Source organism: Macaca mulatta, chromosome X (genome assembly GCF_049350105.2).
Source record: "Macaca mulatta isolate MMU2019108-1 chromosome X, T2T-MMU8v2.0, whole genome shotgun sequence".
Lineage (NCBI taxonomy): Eukaryota > Metazoa > Chordata > Mammalia > Primates > Cercopithecidae > Macaca > Macaca mulatta.
Genome location: NC_133426.1, coordinates 2,956,607 through 2,978,570, shown reverse-complemented (window position 1 = coordinate 2,978,570; position 21,964 = coordinate 2,956,607). Strand labels below are relative to the sequence as shown.

The 21,964-nt window shown below is 43.7% G+C and overlaps 1 protein-coding gene and 1 long non-coding RNA gene across 2 annotated transcripts in view; one reads left to right on the top strand and one right to left on the bottom strand.

The window, feature by feature from the left end:
• Nucleotides 1-8,236: 8,236 nt before the first annotated feature.
• Nucleotides 8,237-21,412, bottom strand: LOC114675134 (uncharacterized). The gene is made up of 5 exons (XR_013412741.1): nucleotides 20,627-21,412; nucleotides 19,283-19,429; nucleotides 17,588-17,734; nucleotides 12,742-12,936; nucleotides 8,237-8,374 (listed from the first exon to the last, which is right to left on the bottom strand). It is a non-coding gene; the product is annotated as an uncharacterized LOC114675134 (long non-coding RNA).
• The window catches only part of MXRA5 (matrix remodeling associated 5), a 34,388-nt gene continuing 33,545 nt past the window's right edge, over nucleotides 21,122-21,964 (top strand). Inside the window, exon 1 of the mRNA XM_001086428.5 lies at nucleotides 21,122-21,780. Coding sequence (XP_001086428.4) covers nucleotides 21,734-21,780 — 47 coding nt within the window. The 5' untranslated portion in view covers nucleotides 21,122-21,733. The remainder of the gene's footprint in view (nucleotides 21,781-21,964) is intronic.

The following is a 21,964-nucleotide window of genomic DNA, read 5'->3' as shown; positions in this document are numbered from 1 at the left end:
CTAATACCATTCAGGTTAGAGGCAACACCAAAATCAATGAGAAATGTCAGGTGGGTTAGTACACTGACCAGGAGTTTGGGTCAACACGGGCCCCAGGCCCATGAGCCATGCTCAGACACTGGGTGGAGACTGTTGTGGTATATACTGAAGGAGCTTTGAACTCTCCTTTGGAGCACCAGCCTTGGTTTGGCTGTCAGATGTGTTTGGATTCAGTGCCTATCAACTGAGGAGCTGAGCCTATTGAGAACTCTGTGTGTCAAAATTGGTCAGCATTTGGGGCAGTTCTGGGCTATCAGGTGGAGACAAGATTCCATGGCAGATATGAACCAGAGTCGGAAAGAGAAAGGCATAGGAGGCAAGATAATGCCAATCTCCTGTGAATATGATACCCTGCAATGGAGAAAGGGAATAAAGGTTGTAGATGGAATTAAGGTGGCTAACTCACTCGACCTTAAAACTGGGAGATTGTTTTTGATTATTCAATCTAATTGCAAGAAGTCACGCTGGATTCAGGACCCTAAATGCAATGACAGGAGTCCTTGTAAGAGACAGAAGAGGAGACACAAACACAGAGGAGAAGGCCACGTGGAGACAGAGGCAGAGACTAGAGTGATATGGCCACAAGCCCAGGGATGCCTGGAGCCCCCAGGAGCTGGGAGAGGCAGGAAGGATCCTCCCCTAGAGCCTCCAGAGGGAACTAAGTACACCTGTAGTGGTTTAAACTGTCCTTAGAGTCCTTAAAAATAGACAAAATTCAAGGCCAGCCTGGGCATCATAGCAAGACATTGTCTCCACTTTAAAAAAAAAAAAAAAAAGCCAGATATGGAGACATGCACCTGTAACATGAGCTACTCTGGAGGCTGAGAAGAAAGAAATGCTTGATCCTAGGTGTTGGAGGCTGTAGTGAGCTATGACCGTGGCACTGCACTCCAGCCTGGGTGATACAGCGAGACCTTATCTCAAAAAAATTAAAAGGCTGGGTGCAGTGGCTCATGTCTGTAATCCCAGCACTTTGGGAGGCTGAGGCAGGAGGATCACTTGATCCCAGGAGGTCGAGGCTGCAGTAAGCTGTAAGGATACCACTGCACTCCAGCCTGAGGAACAGAGCAAGATCCTGTCTCAAAAACAAAACAGAACAGAACAAAACAAAACAAACAAACAAACAAACAAAAAACAGCAGAAGACTCAGAGATGAGTATGGTGGTCTCTGGAAGCTGGAAATGATGTTCATTTTATAGCCAGCCAGAAAGGGAGACCTCAATTCTGCAATCACAAGAAACAATTCTGCCACCATCCCTGAAAAGCAAGGAAATGAATTCTGCACAACATCTTCTCTAATAGAATGCAGCCCTACTGACACCTTTTTGTTATTTTTTTTCACTTTTATAATTATAACCACTTTAATGAATGATTTAATGTAAAAATTAGGAAAAAAATCAACATTCGTATCAGATCAAAGATCAGGTTTAAGAAATGAATACACCATATATCTGTTCAAAAGAGATTCCAGAAGGAAATTCACAAGGATTTTTCATTCTTGGTGAATGAAAAATAAGGATTTTTCATTCTTATTTTATTTTTTAAAATAACATCAACTTGTACTTGTGATTAAGGACTACATGTACAGGTTTATGATGTTGTTACATTGCATGACGCTGAGCCTACCGACATCTTGATTTTAGCCCAGTGAGGCTCTTGTTGAACTTCTCACTTCCAGAATTGCTGAACTGTAGAAGTGTAAGAAAATAAATTTGCATCATTTAAGCAACTAAGTTTATAGCAATTCGTGACAACAGCCATAGAAAATTAATAAGTTGGCGAATGGGTGAGGGCCTGTAAATTCTGTATCTTCCCAGGAGGCAGCCATTTACCCAGTAATAATGCACTATACACCAGGAATTATTGGGCCACAATGTGAGTCATTTCTAGTGGTGGGAATTGACTGCCGATCCCCTGTGCTGTACCTTGGTCTTCTCACCTGTGAGCCATTGGGCACCCTTGTGAGTAACTAGAAAGGTTAACGTAAGAGCCAGTGTCCTTGAACTGCTCTTTCTCAAGGTGAAATTGACCTGTCATGGGCCCAGCCAGGGTTATCACTCAAAAATCCAATGAGCCAGTGTAAACAGGATATTCCTTTGAACTAGAGTATCCTCCAGGAGATTCACGATCCACATTCTACTTGCTTCAGAAACAACTTGGGTGTTTGCCAAAAATGCGCAGTCCCAGGTCAAACACTCAGATTAGTTCAATGAAGGTTTCTGCAATGGGGCCTCGACTATCTCATTTTCTGGTTTTCCAATGGGTCCTTCCTGGTATCACCTCCCATAAACACCTTACCCTCAAATCCTAGTCTCTGCTTGTGCTTCTAGGGGGAACTCAGTTTCCTACATTTAATTCTGTTTAAACCTCTACCACAATAACCCTGCCATAACCCTACCATTAACTCTTTCAAGCAATCCATGTAAGTCGTATGAGCCGTAGACAGATAAACTAAGTGTAAGAAATGTTGGAATAAACAGATCAAACATTTAGATTTCAACTCAAGTTTATTTATGTTTTTTCCAGTTGAAAAAGAAGGACAGCTTACACAGAATAATGAATTCCCTAAAGGCAAAGGGAAAATATGTTTGCATGCTTATCTAATTAATATTGAAATCTGCATAAGATATTCATACATATTTAAGTGCATAACTTAAATTTATACATGTTTGAGAAAATGTGAATTTATTGTATTGTAATACATAAATATTTCATAATACACAATATATTGATGTTGATACATTTACATGTATTGATATAATACTATAAAACATAAATATATAATTTATATAAATATAAATTTTATTTAGATGTTATAAGTTAGATAATTAGATAACTTGATTAGGTAAACATTAGATATTTTTAAATGAATTTACGATGTATAATATACAAATATATAAATACAATATATATGAATATATTATATAATAGAATGAATATATCATAATAACATAAATATTACATATTATAGAAAGATATTTATGTTATGATACAAGTTATATATTCATACGTAACTTTTTTTTTTTGAGATGGAGTCTCACTGTGTCGCCCAGGCTGGAGTGCAGTGGCGAGATCTCAGCTCACTGCAACCTCCGCCTCCTGAGTTCAAGCGATTCTCTTGCCTCAGGCTCCTGAGTAGCCACACCACGCCCGGCTAATTTTTGTATTTTTAGTAGAGATGGGGTTTCACCATGTTGGCCAGGATGGTTTCGATCTCCTGACCTTACGATCCACCTGCATTGGCCTCCCAAAGTGCTGGGATTACAGGCATGAGCTACCACGTGTAATTTATATGCAATATATTATATATAATATAATATAGTGTGTATTTTATGAATGTGATATAATTTTGTAATGTATCTTATGCAGCCATATAACTTGTAAAATATACCTAAAGACACATATTATATAATATATATCATTTGCATTATTAACAATAAATATTATAATAATTACTACATTAAATCATTTGTGATACAATTATTAACAAATATACACAAGGTAAAGTTGTTCTAATAAATTTTGAAGAAACCAATGATAGAACACGATGTGCCTGGAAATCAAGTGATCTCTTATAGGTGTTATGTTAAAAATGAAGGCTAGGCATGATGGCTCATGCCTGTAATCCCAGCACTTTATTAGGCTAATGCAGGAGGATCGCTTGAGTCCAGGAGTTTGAGACCAGCTTGGGCAATATAATGAGACCTTATCTCTACAAAAAATATAAATGTTAGCTGGGCATGGTGGTGCACACCTGTAGTCCCAGCTACTCAGGAGGCTGAGACAGGAAGATTACCTGAGCCCAAGAGGTCAAGGCTACAGTGAGTCATAATTTCACCACTGCACTCCAGCCTGGGTGACAGATTGAGACCCTGTCTCAAAAACAAAACAAAAACAAAACAAAATAACAACAAAAAGACTCTCACTTTCCTTCAAAGTTTCCATATTGCATAATTAGGAGATATTTACAAACAAATCTACTAGCTTTGTTTCAGCAAATAAACTGATGTAAATCTTTTTTTTCCCCAAAAAAACTGTTAGAAAAATCTTTAAAAATTGAACTAAGATATTCTGTGTTGGCCGGGCGCGGTGGCTCAAGCCTGTAATCCCAGCACTTTGGGAGGCCGAGACGGGCGGATCACGAGGTCAGAAGATCAAGACCATCCTGGCTAACACGGTGAAACCCCGTCTCTACTAAAAAATACAAAAAACTAGCCGGGCTCGGTGGCGGGCGCCTGTAGTCCCAGCTACTCGGGAGGCTGAGGCAGGAGAATGGCGTGAACCCCGGAGGAGGAGCTTGCAGTGAGCTGAGATCACGCCACTGTACTCCAGCCTGGGCGACAGCGCGAGACACCGTCTCAAAAAAAAAAAAAAAAAAAAAAAAAAAAAAAAAAAAGATATTCTGTGTTAAAATTAGGTTTTGGTAGGCTGGAGAAGCACATTCCTAAAACTACACAGGCAAGTATGTTACCAATGTGATATGGTCTGGCTGTATCCCCACCCAAACCTCATCTTGAATGAATTCCCATGTGTTGTGGGAGGGACCCAGTGGGAGATAATTTGAATCACTGGGGCGGTTTCCCCCATACTATTCTCATGGTAGTGGGTGGGTCTCATGAGATCTGATGGTTTTATGAGGGGTTTCCGCTTTTGCATCTTCCTCATTTTCTCTTGCTGCCACCATGTAAGAAGTGCCTTTCACCTCCCACCATAATTCTGAGGCCTCCCCAGCAACGTGGAACTGTAAGTCCAGTGAAACCTCTTTTTCTTCCCAGTCTCAGGTATGTCTTTATCAGCAGCGTGAAACGGACTAAAACACAATGCAGTAAAAGTTTGCACTGAAGTAGCATTTGGACTGATGAAGGCAGGTGTGCTAATTGAATGCCCCTGTGTCCTCCTTTCTCCCAGCCCTTGGCCGACATCAGTGATTTCTCGAAGTGATTTTCTCTGCTCAGCCCAGACACATCCCCAGACTGGTTCTCTATTTGCACTAGACAGGTTGCTACTGATCTGCAGGAGCAGACAGGCAAGACAGCACATGCTGCTCCCTGCTGAGATGTGGAGCGTAGCCACGAGTTCACATTCTAACCTCCCTGCCTGAGTAAAGAATTCAGCAAGTGGGATTAACACAGTTTAGGCCCGTGTGGAGTTCAATCTACATCAATACACTCGATATTGTGTGATTCATTAATTAGACAAATGATTAAATCAACAAGTGCATTTTTTAATCACTTGACTTTTTAAATTATGACTGTTAGAAGCAGTGTAATTGGGTTTTTAAAAAATTTGTATTAATTTATGAGGCACAAGTGTGATTTTGTAACCTAGATTGTGCAGTGGTGAAGTCTTGGCTTCTGTAACCATCACTGGCATAATGAATATTGTGTCCACTAAGTAATTTCTTATCCCTCAGCCCCTCCTACCCTTCCCAGTCAGCAATGTCTGTTTTTCCACACTCTATGCCTATTTGGAAACATCATTTAGCTCCCACTTATTAGTGAGAACACGTAGTATTTGTCTTTTTGTTTCTGAGTTGTTTTACTTAAGAAAATGACCACCGCTTCCATCCATGTTGCTGCAAAAGATATGATTGCATTCCTTTTTGTGGCTGAATAGTGTTCCCCTGTGTGCGTATACCACATTTTCTTTATCCCATCATCCACTGATGGACACTTCGGTTGATTCCATATCTTTGCTATTGTAAACAGGGCTTCCAGTACAGGTATCTTTTCTTTTAATGTTGAGACGGAGTCTCCCTCTGTCTTCCAGGCTGCAGTGCAGAGGCACCATCTCGGCTCACTGCAACCTCTGCCTCCCGGGTTCAAGCAATTCTCCTGCCTCAGTCTCCCGAGTAGCTGGGGATACAGGCGTGCACCATCACAACTGGCTAATTTTTGTATTTTTATTAGAGACGGTGTTTCACCATGTTGACCAGGCTGGTCTCAAACTCCTGACCTCTAGTGATCCACCCGCCTCAGCCTCCCAAAGTGCTGGGATTACAGGCATGGGCCACCACGTCCAGCCAGTGCAAGTATCTTTTTGATATAATGATTTCTTTTTTTCTTTTCCTTTGGGTAGATTTCCAGTAGTGGGTTGCTGGATTGAATGATAGTTCTATTTTTGGTTCTTTGAGAAATCTCCACACCCTTTTTCATAGAGATTGCACTAATCTACATTCCCATGAACAGTGTATAAGTGTTCCATTTTCTCTGCATCTTCACCAACATCTGTTTTTTTCTTTTTTTCTTTTTTTTTGTAATAGCCATTCTGAGTGGTGTAGGATGAAATCTCACGGTATGTGAATAGCTTGCTAAAGGGTGTTTGAATGTACTTTGCTGTGTGGCTCACTTTACCATGAAACAAAATCACAGCCCATCATATCTTTTAGTGGCAATTAAAACGCTCACATGAGGCCAGGCGGGATGGCTCACACCTGTAATCCCAGCACTTTGGGAGGCTGAGGCAGGCGGATCACTTGAGGTCAGGAGTTCAAGACCAGCCTGGTCAACATGGCAAAACCCCATAGCCAGGTGTGGTGGTGCACGCCTGTAATCCCAGGTACTTGGGAGCCTGAGGCAGAAGAACCACTTGAACCTGGGAGGCGGAGGTTGCTGTGAGCCGACATCAGACATCATGCCACTGCACTCCAGCCTGGGCAACAGAGCAAGACTCTGTCTCAAAAACAAGCCAACAAAAAGTGCTTACATGTTAAGGATCTACCAGAAAATTTGGTATGCATACAGAGGTTACAGATAGGTCTAGGCTGAGTGTACTTGTGGCTCCATGAATCTACATAAAAATCAATCATCTACTTTGTCATTTACAGCACTGTTCATATGGAAGGGGGGCAGGGAAGTGCTGCGTAGAAGAAGGTGTGGTCCCTGGCTAGGGCTCCACCTGTGGGCCTGTGCCCATGGACCTAAGTGAGGACAGGCACTCCTGTTTTCCTGCCCAAATGTTGCATTTCCCAAGAGCACTCTGGCCTGCTATACTCCCAATCTGTGCTTATAAAAACCTCGAGACCGTAGCAGGCGGACACGCAAAGGCCTGGACATTGAGAGGAACACATCAGCGGAAGAAGACATAGCAGCCAGACCTCGAGGGGAGCACGTCAACGGAAGAGTGCACTGGCAGACGCCGGCAGGCCGGCAGGCCATTGACCGGCAGAACCACACGGAGTTTCACGGGGAAGGTCAGAGGAAAGCCGGGGCTGCTGAGCGGCCGGCAACTCCGGGCGAAAACCATCTCCCTTCTGGCTCCCGCATCTGCTGAGAGCTACTTCTACTCAATAAAACCTTGCACTCAGTCTCCAAGCCCACGTGTGGATCTGATGCTTCCGGTACACAAAGACAGGAACCCGGGGTACAGAAAGCCCTCTGTCCTTGTGATAAGGCAGGGGGTCTAACTGAGCTGAGTAACACAAGCCGCCTATGCACGGCTAAGCTAAAAGAGCACCCTGTAACACATGCCCACTGGGGCTTCCGGAGCTGTAAACATTCACCCGCAGATGCTGCCGAGGGCAGGAGCCCCGCAACCTCCCCAGCTGCCTGCACCTCCAAGCGGTTTGCGCAGCGGGGCACTGAAGAAGTGAGCCGCACCCCCATTGCACGCCCTGTGAGGGAGATGGGGGAACTTTCCCCATTTCGCGGTGGTTGAGATAGTCAGATTCCTACGTGATACTCATTTTCCCTTACTTCTTTACTGAGTGTACCATGCTGCATACAGGTGCCCAAAGATGTCCACATCCTAATCCCTGGAACCCATGAATATGTTACTTTGTCTGGCAAAAACGACTTTGCAGATGTATGAGGTTGGTGCAAAGATAATGGCAAAAACCGCAATTACTTTTGCAGCAACCTTATAATTAAGTGAAACGTCCTGAGATGGGGAGATGAGCCTGGGTTGTCCAGGGGCACCCTGATGTAATCACAGGGTCCGTAGAAGAGGGAGCGAGGAGGGTCAGAAAGAGAAAGACTGGAAGACACTAGGCAGCTGGCTTTGAACATACAGAAAGGGACCACTAATTTCCCCACAAGAGCCTCCAGAAGGAACACAGTCCTGCCAGCACCTTAATTTTAGACTTCTGAGCTCCAGAACTATAAGATAATACATTTGTCTTGTTATAATCCACTAAATGCGTGGCAATTGGTTACAGCAGCTATAGGGAAAACCACTCACATACCCACACACTATGCAATATGCTCAACAGAAAAATTTATTCTTTTCTAAACACTCTTCCAGTTGACGCTGTGAAAGTTCAGTGGTGCTGGGAGCTCCTGGAGGGGGTCTTGTTTTGTTTGTTTTTCTTCCTTCCTCCTGTTCTCCTGATTTATGTCTGGAATACAGATGGGGTGGCTGAAGAGTCAGCAGCTTTTTTTTTTTTTTTTTTTTTTTTGAGGTGGAGTCTGGCTCTGTCCAGGCTGGAGGCACGACCTAGGCTCACTGCAACCTCCGCCTCCTGGGTTCAAGCAATTCTCCCGCCTCAGCCTCCTGAGTAGCTGGGATTACAGGCGTGTGCCACCATGCCTGGTTAATTTTTGTATTTTTAGTAGACATGGAATTTCGCCATGTTGGCCAGGCTGGTCTTGAACTCCTGACCTCAAGTGATCTGCCTGCATTGGCCTCCTGAAGTGCTGGGATGACAGGTGGGAGCCACCACGCCTGGGCAACAGCTTTTGTTAAATGTGGGAGTTCACATGCTAAGGGAAGAGGGTGCTGGTATCCCAGAACTCCAGCCTTGGGTTTTCCATCTCCAGAATTCTTATCAGTGAGGCAGAAACAAATGGTACTCTTGTTAAAACACTATTTCTGCCAAACAAACACAGTATTTAAATTGTACAAGCATTTTCAAGTCAAGTTTTTTATTTTTCTTAACACCCTGACCCCTTAGGAAACAGAAGAATGTACGGACTTTGAAGGATTGACTAAAAGAAAGAACTAGAAATCACCCTTTTTTTAGACACCTCCGATACATCACTCATCAATTAAGTCCCAAGAATTATATAAAGCCTGGATGATGAGAATAAAACAAATATTTTTGTTATTTGATTACCCACACTGTAGCACAAACAACAACAATAACAAAAACCAGACATACATACATGCAAAAAGTTTATATAGTGTTTTAGGAAAGTCTCACACATTTGCCAAGAGAAAAAAAGTAAATGAAAGTATTACAATAAAGTCACTTTCTAAAGAATTTAGACTGTATTTTATTACAACTGCATTTTATTCTATTGAAGAAAAAAATAATCACACATGATTCTAGCTAACCTTTGAAGAAGGCTATTTTTTATGAAATTAATAAAAAATGAATGTTCAAACTTATCTCAAGTATGGGTAGGTGGATATAAAGACAGATAGAAAATAGAAAGATAGACCATAGAGATGATAGATGATGGATAGACCAGCAGTCCTCAACCTTTTTGGCATGAGGAACCGGTCTCATGGAAGACAATTTTTCCATGGACTTGATGGAGAGGTGGTTTTAGGATGATTCAAGGGCATTGCATTTATTGTATACTTTATTTGTATTGTGATTACATTATAATATATAATGAAATAATTCTACAACTCACCATCATGTAGAATCAGTGGAGCCCTGAGCTTGCTTTCCTGCAACTAGATGGTCCCATCTGGGGGTGGTGGGAGACAGTGACTGATCATCAGGCATTAGATTCTCATAAGGAGCATGTGGCAAACTCTAGATCCCTCACATGCACAGTTCACAATAGGGTTCTTGCTCCTGTGAGAATCTAATGCGGCCGCTAATCTGACAGGAAGTGGAGTTCAAGCAGTAATGCAAGCGATGGGGAGCAACTGTCAATACAGATGCAGCTTCACTCTCTCACCTGCTGCTCACTTCCTGCTGTGTGTGCCAGTTCCTATCAGGCCACCGACTGGTACCAGTCCATGGCCTGGGGGTTGGGGACCCCTGGGATAGAGGAGAAACAATCAGTAGGTGATAAATTAGACAACTGATAGAGATCAGATACATAGATATATATATAAGACAATTTATAGATTGATAGAAATATAGATGGATACATGGAGGATGGATAGATAAGTTTACCTGTTAAGAAAAAAATAGAGTATGCTGAGAGTTCGTAAATAAGAAGTCTGTGCTTGCTGTGCAAATATTGTTTATATTAAGGGTTCTATTATAACGCTCCTGGAGAAACATGGGAAGTGTGGTTTCACAGTGGCTTTCAGATGTTCTGTGCATCATATCCATGGGTGCTCATTTCATGATGTGCAGATTCTGTGCCTATTTCACTAGATTGAAAATGGATGCTAACATATTTGATTCTTTACTAAAAAACATTATAGGCTGGGTATGGTGGCTCATGCCTGTAATCCCAGCACTTTGGGAGGCTGAGACAGAGGGATCACTTGAGGTTGTGAGTTAAGACCAGCCTGGCCAACATGGTGAAACTCCGTCTCTACTAAAAATACAAAAAATTAGCCGGAAGTGGTGGCACGTGCCTGTAGTCCCAGCTACTCAGGAGGCTAAGGCAGGAGAATCGCTTGAGCCTGGGAGGTAGAGGTTGCAGTGAGCCAAGATGGCGCCACTGCACTCCAGCCTGGGTGACAGTGAAACTCTGTCTCAAATAAAAAAAAAAAAGCGTGACATATAATTTTACCTATCCATCCAATGATCAAGAAATAAACAAAATATGTTCAATATGTTCAATTCCTACAGTCTAATATGATTCATTCATGAAATGGAATGAAGGTCTAATACAGGCTACTATATGTGTGAACCTTGAAAACACCATGCTCAGTAAAAGAAGCCAGTCACAAAAGACCACATATTATATCATTCCATTTACATTAAATTTCCAGAATAGCTAAATCTATGGACAGAAAACATAAAATAATTGGTTTCCAGGGACTAGGAGAAAAGGAGAATGGAGAGTGACTGCTTAATGGACATAGGGTTTCCTTTTGGGATGTTTAAAATGTTTAGGAACTAGATAGTGATGATAATTGCATAATATTGTGAATGCACTATAGCAGGGGTTTCTAACCCCTAGGCCATGGACTGACTCCTGTCCATGGCTTATTAGGAACCAGGCCACACAGCAGGAGGTGAGAGGCAGGTGAGTGAGCAAAGCTTCATGCCTATTTACAGCTGCTCCCCATGGCTCACATTACCACCTGAGCTCCACCTCCTGTCAGATCAGTGGTGGTATTAGATTCTCATAGGAGAGCAAACCCTACTGTGAACTGAGCATGTGAGGGATCTAGGTTGCATGCTCCTTATGAGAATCTAAGGCCTGATGATCTGTCACTGTCTCCCATCACCCCCGGATGGGACTGTCTTGTAGGAAAACAAGCTCAGTGCTCCCACCTATTCCACATTATGGTGAGTTGTAGAATTATTTCCTTATATATTACAATGGAATAATAATAGAAATAAAGTGCACAATAAATGTAACATACTCGAATTATCCTGGAACCAACCTCCTCAACCCCACCACTACCGTCCTTGGAACAATTGTCTTCCACTAAACCAGTCCCTGGTGCCAAAAAGGTTGGGGACCACTGCACTAAATGCCACTGAATCATACTTCAAAATGGTTAAAATAGTCCATTTTATGTTATATGAGTTTTACCCCAAAATAGAAAGTGAAACTCATGGAATTACTAAACTTCAGACACATTTTATTTAAACGAGTAGTATTTCTTTTTAAAAGATTATTTCGGCCAGGTGCGGTCACTCACGCCTGTAATCCTAGCACTTTGGGAGGCCGAGGCGGGCAGATCACGAGGTCAGGAGTTCAAGACCAGCCTGACCCATATGATGAAACCCCGTCTCTACTAAAAATACAAAAATTAGCCGGGCGTGGTGGTGCATGCGTATAGTCCCAACTGCTTGGGAGGCTGAGGCAGGAGAATAGCTTGAACTCGGGAGGTGGAAGTTGCAGTGAGCTGAGATCACGCCACTGCACTCCAGCCTGGGCAATAGAGCAAGACTCAATCTCCCCCTAAAAAAGATTATTTCAGAGTAAAAGAAAAAAAAAAAAGAAAAACCAGGAGATGAAAAGCACAATGCGCCTTGGTCTTTTAGGAGTTTAACTAGGTTAACCTCATATTCCTTAATGGCTTTAAGTTTAAACGTCAAGGCAATAAAACATTCAGTGGTCCTTTTAAACATAAAAATCAGAAGACATTCTTTCTAAATCAGACAAATCCCCCTTTTGGGTATAAAACCAAAAATGCTTAGAGTAAAAAAAAAGGAAAAAAAATTCAGTACTAAGCCTTTTTGTCTATCGCCTCTCTCTTCTTCCAGTCTTAAACACAAAGTAGCCTTTAGGAATTTCTTTTAATTTCTCAGAATTTTTATATATAGCAAATCATTTATTAATACATATAGATGTGTGCCAATTAAAATATTTTAAATAATGAAAGAATAACACTCATACTTATGCCTATCTTTACAATGATTATGCCTGAGAAATAAATGAGGAAAGACTGATCATAAACAATTATCTTATAATAATTTAGTCTTATCTAATATCATTAGATAAGATATTATAATATTATTAGATAAAACATTAATAATTATATTATCAGATAAGATAATATTAATAATCAATCATGTCTAATAATTTTCAAAATAAAAACCCATGGGTAAAATACTCTGCCTTATAATAAAAATACAATATGACATAATAATAAAAACAAAGCAAAACCTACCTTCATGTGTTGGTTCTTGGTTCTTTCCTCTAGTTCCTTACCAGAGGAGTAGTGGATTTGGTAATTTAAGAAGTGTCAAATCTTCCCTTCAGCAACCACACGCCTGTCCAGGGAGTCAGCTCACAAATCACGTGTCAATTATCAGGAGAGATGGTAGACCCTGTGCAAGAGCTCTGTATGAGTTTCCTGTGGCTGCTAAAACAAATACCAAAAACACTGGTTGAAAACAATGCACATTTATTCACGTGCAGTTCTAGAAATCAGAAGTCCTAAATGAGTCTCCTGGGGCTGAAATGAAAGTGTCAGCCAGGTTGGTTCCTTCTGGAGGATGCAGGAAAGAATCCATTTCCTTGCAGTTTGTACCTCCTAGAGGCTGCCTGCATTCCTTGGAATGTGGTTTCTTCCTTCATCTTCAAAACCAGCAACAACCAGCAGAGACCGTTTCACATCTCATCATTCTAACTTCCATTTCTGCCTCCCTCTTCTACTTTTAAGAGCCCTTGCAATTACATGGGGTCCACTTGGATAACCCAGAATAATCTCCTCATTTTAGGATCAGCTGATGAGCAAACTTCATTTTCCCTCCAACTTTGATTCCCTTATTGACATATAAGGTAACGTTTTCATAGGCTCTGGGAAAGAGGATGTAAAAATATTTAGTTAAGGATCTTGGGATGAGATCATCCTGGAATCGACCCTAAATGCAATGACAGGTGTCCTTCTAAGAGACAGAAGAGGAGATGGTGCAGACACAAAGGAGAAGGCCGCGTGGAGACAGAGGCAGAGACTGGAGTGATGCGGCCACAAGCTCAGGAATGCCTGGAGCCCCCAGGAGCTGGGAGAGGGAGGAAGGATCCTCCCTTAGAGCCTCCAGAGAGGGTGCAGCCCTGCCCACACCTTGACCTCAGTCTTCTGGCCTCCAGAACTGGGAGAGCATACATTTCTGTTGTCCTAAGACACTCAGTGGCGGTTTGTGTGGCAGTCCTGGGAAATGCATACAGATTGTGCCCACGTTTGAAGGTTAATTAAGAATAATTACCAAACCACACAGTTTCTGTTTAAGCTAAATACTATTTTGCCTTTTTCTTTGTAATGTATTCAGGGCAACATTTACAAGCTGAATTTTCTCATCCAGGCTTTCTAACGGCTTTGAGTTATTTGTTTCTTTTACTTTATTCATAAGAGTTATATTTATATCTTTAAAGTGCATGTTCCAAAGTGTTTTGATACTTCTTTAAAATACATTAGTGCTCCTTTGAATTTAGTCTGAGTTTTAGTGAATCTCTAAGCTTGTCCACTTACAACACACACCTGTATTTAAAATCGAGTAAATCTCAGTATGTTTCAATCTCATGATTAGGCACACGTGAAGGTCACTGTGTATGAGAACTAATTTCCTCTTCTGTATTTTAAGAATAACTTCAAGCTTGCTCCGTGAGTCCCCCTCGGTCTGTTAACTAAGGCCGCTTCTTCTAATTCATGAAAGAGACTTCTTGCCAAAACGGAAAGCACTTCACGCGGTGTCCTATAGAATTCTGAGTGTTCATTATTTATAGGACATCTTTCTGAATTAATAGTTTCATGCTGAAGGAGAGACCATTTGCCATTTTTATTTCGAAAAGTGAGATGGGTCTTGGAATCCATCCACATGTAAGAAGAATGTCACAGGACAGGAGTTTGCAACCCCATAGGCCATAGACTGCTACCAGCCTGTTAGAAACCAGGTTGCACAGCAGGAGGCGAGCAGCAGGCCAGTGAGCGAGGCTTCGTCTGTGTTTACAGCTGCTTCCCATCCTGAGCTCCACCTCCTGTCAGATCAGCAGCAGCATCAGATTCTTACTGGAGCAGAAACCCTATTGTGAACTGCACATATGAAGGATCTAGGTTGCAGGCTCCTTATGAGAATCTAATGCCTGATGATTTGTCACTGTCTATCCCATCACCCCCAGATGGGACTGTCTAGCTGCAGCAGAACAAGCACAGGGCTCCCATGGATTTTACGTGATAGTGAGTTGTAGAATTATTTCATTGTATATTACAGTGGAATAATAATATAAATAAAGTGCACAATAAATGTAATGTGCTTGAACCATCCCAAAACCATATGTCCCACCCCCATCCTGCTCCACAGAAAAGCTGTCTTCCATGAAATTGGTCCCGGTGCCAAAAACATTAGGGACCGCTGCCCTAGGAGATTTCTAGACCATGCCACTCGAGGGCAAGGTCTCCACCAGCCATTAGTGCTCAGACTAGTTTCAGTGACATTCTTTCCTTCTTCCTCACAAGCTTCTAGGGCAGCTTCCATGTGGAATCCCCTAGAAGCCATTTGGTTTGTATTCCAAAAGGCAGCTTGTCTGAAAGAAGACGAATCAGCAAAAACGTAAGCCAAAACAGAACACGGGAAAGAAAGAGTCTCAACTCTTTAAATATAGACTTTTAAAAACTAGACTTTATTTTTAGAGCAGTCTGAGCTGCAAAATTGAGCAGAAGGCACAGAAATTTTTATATATCCCTTTCCTACACACACACCCGCTCTTCCATGATCAATATCTCTCAGCAGGGTGAGACGTCTGTTACAACAGATGAACCCACACAGAGACACCAAAGTCACCCAAAGTCCGTAGTTTTCATTAGGGCTCCCTCTTGGTGTGAACTCCAGAATTGTGAGTGTTCATCATTTATAGAACATCTTTCTGAAATGAATAGTTTCACGTTGGAAAAGAGACCCTGTGCCATTTTTATTTTGAAAAGTGAGATGGGCCGAGTGTGGTGGTTCACGCCTGTAATCCCAGCACTTTGGGAGGGCAAGACAGATGGATGACCTGAGGTCAGGAATTCGAGACCAGCCTGGCCAACATGGTGAAACCCCGTCTCTACTAAAAATACAAAAATTAGCCAGGCATGGTGGTGCATACCTGCAGTCCCAGCTACTTGGGAGTCTGAGGCAGGAGAAACGTCTGAACCCAGGAGGTGGAGGTTGCAGTGTGCCAAGATTCCATCACTGCACTCCAGCCTGGACAACAGAGTAAGACTTCATCTCAAAAAAAAAAAAAAAAAAAAAAAAGTGAGCTAGGTCTTGATTTCTGCTGAATTACCCATCTAGGATTGAGGTCTTTGAAGGGATTCATTAATAATTGCTGACATTTCCTTGCCTTTCCCTGTCTGCAATTCACTGGCCTGTGTGGTCTGGGTTGGGGAGGAATGGGACAACCTTCTGTGATCTCATCTTCTGCAGCTGGTTTTCTACCAATTGAAATTTTAGGGATCCAGAGCGGAGAAGCTTGTGTCTGTGAGTTCCATGTTCTAGGTGCTGCTGGTCACGGTAAGAGACAGTAGTAGATAAACAGCTTTCATTTTGCCCAGATATCCCCATCGGCACGTCCGCCCAAGCTGGGTCAGGCAAGTTCACTTCTCCACGACGTGTTTTCTCTGTAGGCTGATGTGCACCATGCTAAGCAGAATTTTCTCCAGCCTAATTTGCAGAGATAACTCAACTGTGTTCAGGAGATCTAGAGGGTTTCTCTGACATGTTCTTTGTATTTATTTACTTATTTTCCACGCTGCTGTTCTATTTTAAAGTATGCTGTTGAGAAAATCTGGGAACATTTTAGTACATGCAACAGAACAGGGTATTCCTCCTGGCTGTGCTAAGAGGATAAGACGGAAAACAAAAATACCCCCTCCTTTTCATCGAGGTGGCCAGTAGCCCGTATTTTCATTTAAGGTTTACCCTAGACGGATGAGGGCAAGTTCCCATGGAAAATTCCTGAAAGTCTGTTTCTGCTCAAATAAAGATACAACCCCACTAGCTATTAGTCTGCCCCCGGGATTTCTGAGCTATGCAAGCCCATGAGTTTGAAGTAGAGATTTCCTGTGTAGACTATTTTTTTTCCCTCCAGTCATCCAAGGGTATTCACTAGGTCAGCCCTTCTCCTGATTACAGAGTTTGGGAAGCAGTGGGGTTTGCAGGCATGTGACTAAGAAAGTTACTTTTACAACCCCTGTTAAGAAAATTACATAGTGATCCACAGAGTCCTTTAGAATATTAGATTTTCACATTGAAATCAGAATCGCCAGGAACTGCAGTTCATACACAAAACAGCCAGTGCACCTCCAGAGACTGCATTGGGGTAAAACCTGGATAGGAAGATGAAAGACACAGCAATAAATTTGAAAAAATGACTGTAGGTTCACTGGATCCTATATATAAATATTAACTACAGATGTGGTGCAGGTAGTATGTTCAGTTCTCTCTATACAGCATTGCATTCTGTCTTTACGACACCTCCAAGAGGTAAAATTACCCTTATTGTACCCCTGAGAAATCTAGTTTTAGGAAGGGAGAATAGTGTGTTCTAGGCCCTCTGGCCAAGAAATAGCGAGTAGTAGGAGGAGGTGGTTTGAGCTCTACTATCTGTCTGACTTAACCACCTATGGTTCTGCTGTTGGTTAAAGCCTTGCAAGAAAAGTGGATTTTAAAGATCTTATGACGGAGGCAGAGGGATGATGGCTTCCCCAGGGTAAGGGCCTCCTGGGTCTCCTGGGCTGCAAGTTTCCCTATCTCCACATTTCTAGAGGAGAGAGGGCCTCTGTGGAGGGTCAGGGTTGGGTAATGGGAAGTGAACTAGCAAACCTGTTTGGATTTCCTTCTGAATGCATGAGTCTAGCGGGTTGAATTTAAAGGGCAGGCACTTCTCAATCATGTCTTTTCCACACATCGCTTTTTAAAACTGGCATGCCACCAGCCTGCTTCAGGGGCATCTCAGCAAACAGGATTGGTTACACAAGGAAATGGTACCATTAGGCTTGTCAAAAAAAAAAGCTTTTTTTTTTTTTTTATACTCACAGATGTCTTTTGTAGATCAAAGACAAAACAGGCAAACGCTGATGATAAGGACACGTTGTCAAAATGCTGGCTCAGGAAGAGAAATGCTGCTAACCAGAGGAACAGTGAAAAGCAGTGGCTGGTAAAAGTCACTTTCACTGGTGCATCCTGCAACAAACTGCAATCCATCAGGTTCCATGGCATTTGGCGATTAGGAAGGCTCTGACCTTTTGTTAATCACTGAGCTCAGTATCATTCTTTTGCTTGAAGTACATTCTGTAGCTACAAGGACTGACCTGCCCGTCATTTGATCATCCCTCCTCATCCTCCACATGGTGGAATTATTAGCAAACAGATGAATTTAATTTAGCCAACATGTACTCCAAACCTCCTGTATTTAAGGAACTCTCTTGGCACTTCAAGGGATTCGACAATTAATAAAACATGGTCCCTGCTCTAGGAACACATAACCAAGCAAGCAGGCAACATTAGCAGGACAAACATCAAAACAAAAAAAGACTAAATGCAGCAAAATATGCATTTTATTTTAAGAAAGGACGGAATGACGAGATTCCATAATGCTTTATTTGTGGATTTATTGTGCAAGTTATGCCCTGGGACTTTTCTAGTCTAGGCATTTATTTTTATTAGTATGTGTGTTATTAAAAAATAATTTATTGAGATGAAATTCACATCATAAAGTAAACCATGCTAAAGTAACAATGTAATGGCATTTTGTACATCTTTAATGTTGTGCAACCATCACCAACATGTAGTTCCGAAATATTTCTGTCACCCCAAGCTAAAACCCTGCACCCATTCAGCCATCTCTTTCCACTGCTTACTCCCCCTCATCCCATGCATGAAATTTTCAAAGCAGAATTTAATTAGTTGACTTGGCATTTTATTTACTTCACACTTGTAAGGAATTAAAACCGCTATGTTTGAGTTAACCATCTCATTTCCATAAACCTACGCCTTTAACTAGACTTCGATAAACCACTTTTGGGGTGCAGATTGTACAGGTAGCACAAGTATTTAGAGGTATTAATAGATACTATCTATTAAATGTGCCAATAATAATCCCCCTGGATAAGGTAGTATAAACAGATTTCCTTACTGCAGGGAAATTCGGACTTTTTTTTTTTTTTTTTTTTAAGGCAGGGTCTTACTCTGTCACCCTGACTGGAATGCGATGGTGTGAACTTGGCTCACTGCAAACTCTGCCTCTCAGGCTCAAGCAATTCTCCCTTGTCAGCCCCCAGTATGTAGCTGGAACTACAGGCATATGCCGCCATGCCTGGCTATTTTTTTTTTTTTTTTTTGTAGAGATAGAGCTTTGCCATGTTGCCTAGGCTGGTCTCAAACTCCTGGACTCAAGCAATCCTCCCACCTTGGCCTCCCAAAGTGCTGGGATTACAGGCGTGAGCCACTGTGCCTGGCCAAATCTAGACATTTCTTAATAGAATTCAACCTCAGTCATGGACACATTCATTCATTCCATTGAACACCTAGTGTATGCCAAGCTCTGTGCTATACTCCAGGTGTCAAGAAGCTATGATGGCATAAAAAGAAGGTGAGTGATTGTCCACAATGCAGGAAAAAGCCCACATTAGCAATGGGCACGGAGGTAAGGAAATACCATACAATGGAGACTGAGGAGAACTTTGTCAAAACAGTGGCATGAACCGACAACAAAAATCAGGGATGTGCTACCTGATCTTGACGAGCCAGTCCTATCACCAAAAGGAAGATCCCAGGGACAGGCAGGCTGGGAAGCACAGGGCATGGCACCGGCCACCCATGGAAAACTTCAGCCTTGGGTGTGAGGATGATGGCACCCCTCTAAGTTTCAGTGATGGCCTGGAAGGGATGAATGAGAAGGAGTTGGTGGAGGAAGAAGTTGTCAAAATCTAAGACATATCTATGCAACTGCAGTGAGAGAGGTGGAGAGAAGAGCATGTTGGGCCCAGAGATTCTTAGGCATCAGGATCTAAACTTGGCAACCAGTTGACTGTGACGAAGACATGAAAGAGAGGCAGAAGGCAACGATGGCTTGAGTTTCTAGTTTAGCTGATGAGATGGGTGGCAACATCATTAACAGAGGTAAAGACGTGTTCAAGAGACAGTTGTTTTCTGTTTTGTTTTGTAATTTAATCAGTGGATTTGGGGCATGCCCAGAAAGAGGCTACCTAAGGGTATTATTTGACTATTCCCTGGAACTATGTCAACACACACTGAAAACGAAAGCTAGAGAAGGAATGAATTCCCATTTATGAACCAGTGTTTCCTGACTCTCAACTCTGTCTGACTCTCAACTCTGTGGAAGCCACCCTAGGCATGGGAGGCAGGTGGTGAGGAATTCCCAGACCTTGTGTTTCTTTGGAGGAGCTAAGATGGTCCAGGCTCCATGCAGGGGAAGCAACTTATTTCTTAGGCTTAGTCCTTCCTTCCTCCTGAAAGACCCCTGACAGAGTGCTAGATGTAGGGCAGGACTTCTGAACCTAAAGAGCAGACACTTCTCAATTATACTTTTTCCATGCATTGCCTTCAAAAAACTGCATGCCTGCTGGGCTCGGTGGCTCACGCCTGTAATCCCAGCACTTTGGGAGGCGGAGGTGGGTGGATCACTTGAGGCTAGAAATTCGAGTCCAACCTGAGCGACGCAGTGAGACCCTGTCTGTACAAAAAAAAAAAAAAAAGTACAAAAATTAGCCCAGCGTGGTGGCGTAAGCCTCCAGTCCCAGCTACATGGGGGGACTGACGTAGGAGAATCGCTTGCACCTCGAAGGCAGAAGTTACAGTGAGCCGAGATCACACCACTGGCACTCCAGCCTGGGCAACAGAGCGAGACTCCGTCTCAAATAAATAAATAAATAAATAAATAAATAAATAAATACCGCATGCTATCAGCCTGCTTCAGGGGCATCTCAGCAGACAGGATGTGTTGTACAAGTACACGGTACCACTGGGCTTGTAAAAAAAAATAATTTTTTTTTTTTTTTTTAATGCTCACAGATGTCTTTTGTAGATCAAAGAACACAAGAGGTAAACACTCACCCTAAGGACGTGTTGTCAAAATGCTGGTTCAGGGAGAGGAATGCGGCTAACCGGAGGAACAAGGAAAAGCAGTCGCTGGTGCACCCTGCGACAAGCTGGTGCAATGGTGCCTTTCCGGGCCCTGCACGCCTGTCTGAGCTCCATGTTTTTACCCCAGGTGGGCTCTGCTGACTGAAGATCCTCGCCTGACCTCTCCCCACCATTCCAGGTCTGACTTATCCAGGAAGCCAGACAACCGCCTCCTCCTCCTCCTCTGCCTCCTGGAATAGGGACCTACCCTCTGCACCCTCTACTTTTTGCCTTGTCGCCAGGTCGCTCCCCCCATCCCTCCGCCCCCTCCCCGGACAATACCATCAGACTCTCCGAACGTCCCAGCCCTCGCCCTGCCCCTCGAAGGCTCCCCACGCCGGAAGGGAGCCGTTCCACCTTTCAGGCTAGAAGACTGGCAGGGGGAGGGAGGCGGGCGCCGGGGAGTCCCGGAGAGGCGGGAGGGCGTGGCGGCGGCTCTCACGTTGCAGCCCTGCCTGCAGCTAGCTGGATGCCGGCGGGGCCAGCCCGCTCCTGCCTGCACACGGGCCGGGAAGAGCTGCCAGAGAAAACGCCGTCTGGCCGGGAGAAGCGCAAACCCTGCTCCTTCTCTCTCTCCTGAAAGGAACGGAAACGTTCCCAGCGCTGCTTAGGCGCTCTCCAAGCGCGGACTCAACTGCGGCTCTCACCGCGCTCCCTGCATCTCACCCTTCTCTCCTGGGTCTCCAGACTTCTCTCTGACAAAGAGCCCTCCTTCCCCGAGCCGCCTGCGGTTCTTGCAGCGGGAGTGGGCGAGGCATGCCCACCCGGGCCCAGGCGCAATGAAGACGCAAGAAGAAGGCTGAGCGCAGAGCGGCGCGGCCAGGGTCCCTTGGCTCGGGCCCGCGCCCCGTCTCCCCGGGGTGGGGCAGGGTGGGGGTGTGCCGAGGCGTGGACTTGGGGAAGCCTTGCAGTGCCGGGAATAAAAGGGCGCCGGCTCGCTGTGCCGCGCTGGGAAGCCGAGCTGCCTCACCCCTGGCCCCGGGAAGGGCATGACCCCGGCAGACTCCCGGCCGTGACTCGCGCGCCCCAGCTCGGTGGATGCTCTCGGCGCACCGCTCCCGTGTGCGGCGGCTTCTCAAGGACAGGTGAGGACCCAGGGTGGCCAGGGCGCCCCAGGGCTGCCGTTTCTGCCCGCAGGGGCTGAAGGGATTTGAGACACCCAAGGGAAAACTGGGGGTAAAGGACCTGCATGCAGGTAGGTTGCACCGTTCCCCAGCACTGTTTGAAGTTGCTAAGAAATCAGGATACCTGAATTCCTGCAAATTTAAG